Genomic DNA, 8890 nt, shown 5'->3' on the forward strand with positions numbered 1-8890 from the left:
TAATCATGTTCAAGAGAGGGTAGTATAGCGAAAACCGGCACTGAATGAGGTCAACACACAGAGGTCAACAAACCATCATCTGAATGAGCCACTGGGTGTATAGCCAATGCTAGACTAGGATAATCTATGTTACATTTTTTTTTCTTGTTATATCACGAAGTTTTTACTATACAAAAGTAACAGTCACAGAAATGATCTCCTGGCTCTCGCCAAACCATAGGTATACCTAAAGGCAGAAGAAATTGAACTGCACTTTCAGAATCAGCATACCTATTTTAGTGTAAATAAGCTTAAAACTTGAAGTCAACAAAAAGTGTGTTCAAAATTGTTCCCCAGTGTTATCGGTGACAATGTCTTTGCTGGACTGGATCGTATTTTAACAGTTACTATTAATGCCTTTACTATTCAGGAAATCTTTTAGCCGGGCATACCACCCAGCACTTTTCAATAACCACCCGGCTGTTTTTGGGTGCTAACTGAAGAGTTGGGTCACAATACAAAGGCTGCCACCAGCCTACAATTTCTTCCCACCCGGGTTAAGAAATATTCTGGGATTAACACTGTTATTGTAGGGGTAATAGCAATTCATTAGTGTACTTCAAAGCAAGGAAAATATAATAGGTGTGGTTTGATTGTTACACTACACAATAATTAAAAAGCAAATGGTCAACTTTAATAATACTTGGGACAAAAAACTATTTGTCATTGAAATACACAGCAACAATCGGGCAATTGTTACAGAATGTTGGCAACAAGTATGCATTTGTTACATAATACAAGTAATGACAGTAACTAGAATAGTTATTGGTGGAATAATGACAATAACATCACTTCCACAACTAGCAAATAATTCCCAGAACCAGAGGGAACTGCTAGTGGCTCCAAAAACCTATTTTTATTATTTTGACCTAAATCTGTACTTTAGGCCCTGGAAAAAAAAGACTCTAAAAAGTTTAGGATGCAAACACCCCTTTCTTTGCATCTGACAACACTGAAAATAAAAAAAAATATATTCTTAAGCATATAAAAGCTAGACTTTTTCCGCTGTTTCTCTTTTTACAGTATTATAGTAGTATGATAATTAAAATAGAGTAAAAATGTAACATATTCACAAAAAGGTATATTACAAGACATGCACTAAAATTGCACAGTAAAATATAAACATACATTAAAGTAATACTTTAATCCATTATTCAGACGTTTGTTTGGCAATTACAAAATCAATTGCATAATGACCTATATTTCAAATGTATGACAGTCATGTGAAGAAACATTAAAAAAACAGTTGTAGAATGCCAGCCTCAGCTCCAGGCTCCCGAGACCAGCTCCATTCTAATTTCAGTTCCACTCAAGCAACTTTCCTCCAGCTATGGAGCTTATGAAAAAAAATTTAGAACAGCACTGCAGCAGCAGAGTCAGCTCCCTAGCTGGAGCCCAGTCACTCTTAGGCAGGGGGCTTATCACCTGCATATGATTTGTATCCCTTTGATCTTTTAGTGTGCATGCTTTTCCTTCAATTCAAGATCATACTAGGAAGTTTTCTTGCTTCTAACCAGAGGGTGCAGGTGCTTTGTAGATCAAGCATTGTGTCAATGGGCAAGGAGGAATGGTTCAAATACAGACATATGACTAATTTATTAAACTTTGCATAACCAGTAATGATATTTTACTCAACTAAATTGCTTGATAGCATTTCCTTGCACATTTAAGTTTATATACTGTGCGTACAATACGCATTGATTTTTTTGAATAGGCTGCTGCACACAACTTTGGAGAATGTGTGCTAATTCCCCCACCTCTTGGATTGTAACCTCTTCGGGGCAGGGTCCTCTCCTCCTCTTCCTGTCAGTATATGTCTGTCATTTGCAACCCCTATTTAATGTACAGAGCTGCATAATATTATAGCGCTATATAAATACTGTTTTATAATAATACTACTATACCATCTACTGCCTCTGAGAAGATCCAAACCATAAAGCTAGTATGTCTGCTGCACAAGCAGACATAAAAATATAATGAAAAACAAAAGTATATAAACAGCAGACCTCATGAAAATTGGTGTAACAGCATTACACACAGTAGCTCCTACTACTGGATTCAGCTTAGATCCAAAGGCAAGAATGAACACTTCTCACCACCCCCCTCTCCAACTAATTGCCATGAAATTTGGAAAATGTTTTAGAAATAAAAGCAGTATTTGCAATTATGAGAAAATGTTGGGGACTATATTGGCAAGCTGAAGGCTTTAGCTGCACACTTGCACCATTTATTTAAGCCTAATGTAAAATGAAGCACATATTATATAAAATTATTAGCAGAAGAGTATATATGGATTTAGGTATGCCACTTACCCCACACCCATTACATAAAATCATCCAGCACGAAAATACATGACCATTGTTATGTAGATAACATTGAATATATATCATGCATGTATATTTACCAAAGAAAAATTTGGAGTCCGGGAAGCTTAAAGTAATTTACATAGTTGGTGTAGAAAGCAGGAAAAATAGGTACCTTTGTACCAGTTGCCAAACAAAACAGCTTCACTTTTGCAATGATTGAACTTTTAGTGCTCCATTTATAAAACAGGCAATCAGGCAATCCCTGGTGGACATCTTCCAGGTCCATAGATTTTAGTAGGGGCTAATTGACTGCCATCTGGGAATGTCAGTTTCCCTGTTTTATAAATAGAGCTCTTAGACATGGAAAAGTGGGGCCCAGACAGTTTACCTAGGATGGGGCCCAGAAAATGTCAGCCTTGGTAGAAAGTTTAGTCTACAGAGTAGAAAAGAAGTACTAGACCTATACTTTATCTATTCAGTGGCCATCCATCCACAATACAGTATATAAAGCAGCGGCTGTTACTACCTTTGCCCTCCATGACCTGCACGTAGTCCCCTCGGTAGTTGTTGCTGCTGACCTTCTGCTCCAGGTTGAAGCCACGAACACTGACCACGTCCTCCACATCTGACAGGTCTTCATGTTCGGCATACTGTGTCCGACTGATGGCACGCTGTGGGGAAAACATACAGACCTTTGGTCACAATCAAGTATTCCATTCTGTAATAAATCTTTTGAACAAATACCATGGCCATCAAATATGTAAATTAATACAGAATCTCCTTTGTGTTTTATTTTACCCAGACCTAGGTTATTGAAATTAATTACTTTCCCCTCTCACAAATAAATCATTCTTGATAAATATAAAAAAGGAGCCGAACTCTTAAAATGTAACCAGAAAGTAAAGGAATTGTCACAAGTATGACCTGTAAATTCCCTGCTGCAGACATTTCATTGTGACTTACTTGCCCTGCTCTGTTGTGCCCTGAGTGGAGGCGGCCATCTTGGTAGAGGCAAGGATTTGCTTCCTCATGTCAGAACCTCCACCAACATAAACAGGGAACAGCTCTGCATTAACATTAACACTTCTTACTTCATCTCTCTTTAGAATAGTTGTTAGTGACACCAGGGCCTTACAGCTCACACTAAACATCTTTAGGGCTGTAAGTACAGGAATATTTAGACCTTCACAGACCAGGAAGTGCCATTTCTCAGGAGGAATCCATGACAAAATGTACATGTTTCATCAGCCTCAGTTCTCCCAAAGGTTCTAAATGTGCCTAATAGAATAGAAAATCTTCATTCTTTTATTTTTACTTCATCATTAAAGGAACACAAAGTATTTCAGTTTTATAAGCTTGTGGATTAACTTATATCTAAATTCACATTCATACAGGGAACAGGTAAAATGTATTGTGATTTTTTTTCCTTTCTGAGTTAAATTACAGGTTGACATTTAAAAATCTGGCAACCTCCGGAGTGCCGGATTTTCTAAAAATTCCGGATTTTTTACAGTTATTTATGCTGTATATATTTAACAGAAATGGATGCTGAATCCATAATGGAGCTATACAGCAGCAAATAGAGAAGGAATGAGCAGGAAAACATGTGCAAGACAGACCCAACAGCTGATTCTGGAGTACAGCGCCATAAAAACATAAACGGCGCCTCCAGAAAACAGTGTCAATTTGAAACTGCGCTCCGAAATCCATGCCTGAAATCTGAAGGAACCGGATTATAAATTGGCCGGGTTTTTAAATGTCAACCTGTACTAGATTTTCTTTCATTTTCTGTCCTACACTAAAAAAACATGAAATAAAAGTAAAAAGGAAATTCCCTTCTTAACTAAGCTATCATACCAGTTGTTCTCACAAAAAAACATATCCTTACATTCTCTCCTGGTCACATCTGTTACATTCTAGATTCCCATCCTTTAGGGGTCGATTTAAAAAGCAGTGAATATGCCATTTACTGAAACAAAATCAAATACTGACATCGATACATGTGGACATGGAAGCTTCCCCACACAGAATGTTTCAGTGAATGTCAGATTCACTGCTTTATAAATAGGTTCTTTAATGTCTTGCTGGGACAAACACGGGGTAAATCTACACAGCGTGGACACAGCCGTAAGCCCAGACCAGGGTTCTAAGCCTTCCTGAAAAAAAAAAGTTTGGTGTTAGATATACTGTAAGCTTCTGTTTCTTTGGAATTCCCATGGCAAGATCATTGCACTTACATTTTCAGACTTGCCTGGAACATTAGTTAGGCGTCTGACTTCCCACATTAGGTTTTTGATTTATTTCATATTACAGAGGAGGAGTGTATTCACCCAAGGATCAGGCAAGGAACCAGACAGAGAGGAGATGAATCTACAGGCGTTCCCAAACTCTTCTCCTCTTCCTGTGTCATTGTCTGTATCTGTCATTTACAACCCCTGCCTAATATGTTGGCGCTATATAAATACTGTTTATTATTAATAATAATAAAATAAAATCTAATGTCTGGCTCAACCCACTTTTATGTAGTCAGCCTATAGTTGCATACATCACTATATGCCAAATGGCGATAATAAAATCTAACATCACATCAATCTCTAGGCTAACCCAACATCATCATACAGCAGTGTATCCAAACCCAGGAACAAAAAATAAATATATCACAGCTTATCTTTCCTTAAATAAAAAGTTGAATGATTTTGCCATTTGTATGTTTTCTCTTAACCTGCCAGGATCACATTTCCTATATTAGGGTGACAACCGTACTGTATTCAGGAGGAGCGTGTTGTCACCCTAGGACAGGGAGTAAGGACTACAGAACTCTTATTCTCTTCTGTTAATAGTCAGCAGAGAGCACAGAAAGTTATCCGCTCACTGGCTGCATGAACAGCTATATTTATTTTTAAATAAATCGTTCCATGTATATATCTAGCAGATGGTGATGGGGCATGTATTGTTAGGATTTGTCTGTATGGAGGCGATGCAGCTTCGTACAGATGGGCGCTGCACAGGTTAACCGATCCCACGCAGGACATTTAAATGCCATGTGCAAGCTTTGTGTATATAAACAAGGGAGGTGGGCAGGAGCCGGGCAATGGCCGGCCACACAATCATCACACCGATCAGGGGGTGTGGTGACGTTTGCAGCCCCCGGTGCCGGTGAGCAGATTTATTGTGTGATGTGATTGCTCGGGGCCTGCAGATCTCTCCAGCACCATGATCAGCTCGTTTCCTCCCATAGAGGAAGAGGAAAGTTGTTGCTCAGGCAGCCAGCAGGGACACCGAGCTGCACGTTTACAGCACAAAATAATAACAAAGCCATGCGAGCTCACTACTCCAGGATCTGCCCCCAACATCGGCCATCTGCACACAACAAAGATCGCCCATCAGCACTACACTGGGCAATTCTACACCTGCTGATCGATCCCCCCTCCTCCCCACACATAGTCCCCAATTCTACACACCAATCTTCTTCCTTTCTTTGCCTCCATTGTTTTGGTGAAGTTGTGGGGTGTAGGGTGGCAGATGGCTTCTCAGATAATCGGTGGTCTGCCTTGCATTGTGCTGTGGAGGGCATACAGTCCCGAGTGCAGAACGATCAGGAAAAGTTAACGCTCGAGCGATAATGTCCAGGTCGGCTCTACAAAGTAGAAGGAAGCATTGCTGGCTGCGGGGCAGTAGGGTCGGTGACGTCATGATCTACACACGGTAACATCGTTCCCGGGCGCACCGAGGGCCACATGACTTACAACTTTGCTGTACACACGCGTGGGTTGCTGCTTACAGTCAGTCAGACATTTCCTGACATTCGGGAACCTTTCATATTCATATTTTGGTCGGGAGGTGGGGAGCTGCCATGTACGCAGGCGCCGTGCAAGCTCGCTTCTTTATTTGTTATGACTGCTGCATGAAGTCTGCACTTTGCAAGCTCTACTTTCCACACCAGTGATCGCTGATGGGCGGGGTTTACGGCGCACATGTCACGCCCCCAACACCACTGACACGCCCACTTCTCAGCCCTTTTTTGTTTACAGCCCTGACAGCAGGCTGACATGAGCATGCAGAGAGGAAAGTTGATGGGGATTTTATTGTTTGCTTCTTTGGAGGACCACAGCAAGAAAATCTTTCCATTCCAGGCGGTCTATGTGTCAGATCATTCAGCATCATTTTCCTAAAACATGAACGCTTGAAATAATGTTTTGGTCTCAGGGAAATCCTATTCAAATTAATATTATTTTTATTATTAATAAACAGGATTTATATAGCACCAACATATTACACAATGCTGTACATTAAATAGGGGATTGGAATGATCATATTTACTGATCAATAGAAAATAATGTGGAGTATCATCACTAACACTTGACATGATAGATGTTCCAATCACACCATGTGTTCTATACAACAAATTATGTCTAGTAATTAAAAAAAAATATAAAAAGTGTAAAAATAAAGACAGTAAGGGCCCTAGTCAATCTCTTCGCTCCTCCAATGATCTACTACTGACTTCCTCACTCATAACCTCATCACACGCATGGATACAAGACTTCTCTAGAGCTGCCCCAACTCACTGGAATGGTCTTCCTTGTCCTATTCAGCTTGCTTAAACTTTCTGCTCATTTAAAAGAGCACTCAAAACCCATCTTTTCAAATTGCCTACCCGTCTTCTTCTGTCTTTTGAAACCGTCACTACTTCCCACCAGTACATATCTCCCCTCCTATTGTGTGATACGTCCTCTACCTACTAGATTGTCACTGTCTGTATTCGTCTGTCATTTGCAACCCCTATTTAATTTACAGTGCTGCATAATATGTTGGCGCTATATAAATATATATAAATATATATTAAAAATAATATTTATAAAACAGGGCATCTGACATTCCCTCATGGAATCAATGTCACATTCCATGTTTTATAAACAGAGCCTTAAAAGTGTTTCTCGATCAGGGTTCCTCTAGGGCAGACTTTCTCAACTTTATTATTATAACACTTTCAGGTCTTAGGAACCCCCTGTATAAATAATATACCCATAGTTTACAACATTAGCTTGATGGTCAGTGGGAAGAATGCCTCTTACATCGCTGGTCATTGGGAAGAATATCACCTATACAAATAGCCAAAATGATCATTGGTGTTAATGGTAAATAGCCTGAGAGGTCCAAACTGCTCAAGGAACCTCAGCAACTTTAGAAGGAACCCTGGTTGTGAAACACTGATCTAGAGGTTGCTAGGGGCTCTTTAAAGAATCAGCAATTTGTGCCTCATAGGTTACCACTGACTGAATGAATGATCTTTAGCCTCTGTGCTAATTGTATTTCAAGGGTTCCCTCAAGTTAAAAAAAAGGCAGTGTAGAAGCCTCCTCTTTTTATTGATGGTCATAGTAGGTGGGAGATCCCCAGTGGCCATTTTGTAAGCAGCTGAGAAAGGTTGTCATTGAAACATTGGAAAGAAAGGAAAAAGCTGGTTGAATTTTATTAACCTGTATGTAAACCCTATGTGTGGTAACATGCATCCATATCAAGATTTCAAAATGTTATTACAGCACATTTTCTATGTGCTTCTTGTACATTTAGAGTTTTTTTTACTACCCTGCAAAATACTAGAAGCAGCCATTGGTCTTATGTAAAAAACAAAAACTAATAAAATTCTACTAGAAAAGTAGAAGTGGTTTACTTCATTTTTCAGCAGCCAGCGTTTCCTAGCCCTCTCTGACAACTTCTTCAGTATTTAACACATTTGGGAGTTTTGGATGTCTCTGTCTCCTGCCATGTGCCCTGTTTTTTTTTTTTTTCTGACCCCTACATCAATACAGGACAGTTAAGGGTAAAATGATGGAACCACAACATAATGGTGGTGGTGGGGCACTGACATCCATCCTTCAAGGTGTTGAGTGCTAAAAACCTAGGCTGCAGCACTGAAATGTGGGTCAGATGGGAAACACGTGCACCCAGAGAGTAAGTTTACTACTTCTTTTGCAAGGTCCTTTAAGTGGCTTTTGTTCTCATGACAGAGCCACTTTAAAACTATCATTAAAAGTTGTTTGCTTTATCCAATGATTTCCTGCTAATAAATACATAGAAAGAGAGAAGAGCTGTTGTGGCATGAATAGGGAGTAGTAAGCTTTGCCTCCTGTAAACATGTAATTAGAACACACAGAGCTTCATGCATTGGCAAATATATAGTACTGCCCTGTTAGAATGAATAGACCTGCAGTAGATTCAGATTGCAATAAATTCACATAGAATATTTGTTTTGGATTATTTCATTTATAATTAAAGGACAAACCATAATTTGACAAGTGTATTACTTTTGCAGCTATTTCCTGGATTGGCGGATAATATGTCAGATGTAAACTGCAGGTAAAGATGACAATTACCAGTATTTATTGTGTAACGCCCATGGAGAAACTAACATTGTTGGTTTGCTTTTGAAAATGCTAGTCTGATCTAATTATTTGGAGTCACATATGCTGAACAAGCATGGAAAATTAAAAAGTCGGACATCAAGCAAAAATTTCCAGCACAATATGTCACTTCTATTCAATTT

The 8890-nt window shown here is 39.3% G+C and overlaps 1 protein-coding gene across 1 annotated transcript in view; it reads right to left on the minus strand.

The window, feature by feature from the left end:
* Positions 1–6241, minus strand: part of LOC140332743 (lysine-specific demethylase 2B-like) — a gene marked incomplete at its 3' end in the record, with an annotated part of 15358 nt that extends 9117 nt beyond the window's left edge. Inside the window, exons 1-2 of the mRNA XM_072413939.1 lie at positions 5807–6241; positions 2872–3016 (exon numbers count right to left, since the gene is read on the minus strand). Coding sequence (XP_072270040.1) covers positions 2872–3016; positions 5807–5833 — 172 coding nt within the window. The remainder of the gene's footprint in view (positions 1–2871; positions 3017–5806) is intronic.
* Between the last annotated feature and the right edge of the window lie 2649 nt (positions 6242–8890).

This window comes from Pyxicephalus adspersus, chromosome 6 (assembly GCF_032062135.1).
Source record: "Pyxicephalus adspersus chromosome 6, UCB_Pads_2.0, whole genome shotgun sequence".
Taxonomy (NCBI): Eukaryota; Metazoa; Chordata; class Amphibia; order Anura; family Pyxicephalidae; genus Pyxicephalus; species Pyxicephalus adspersus.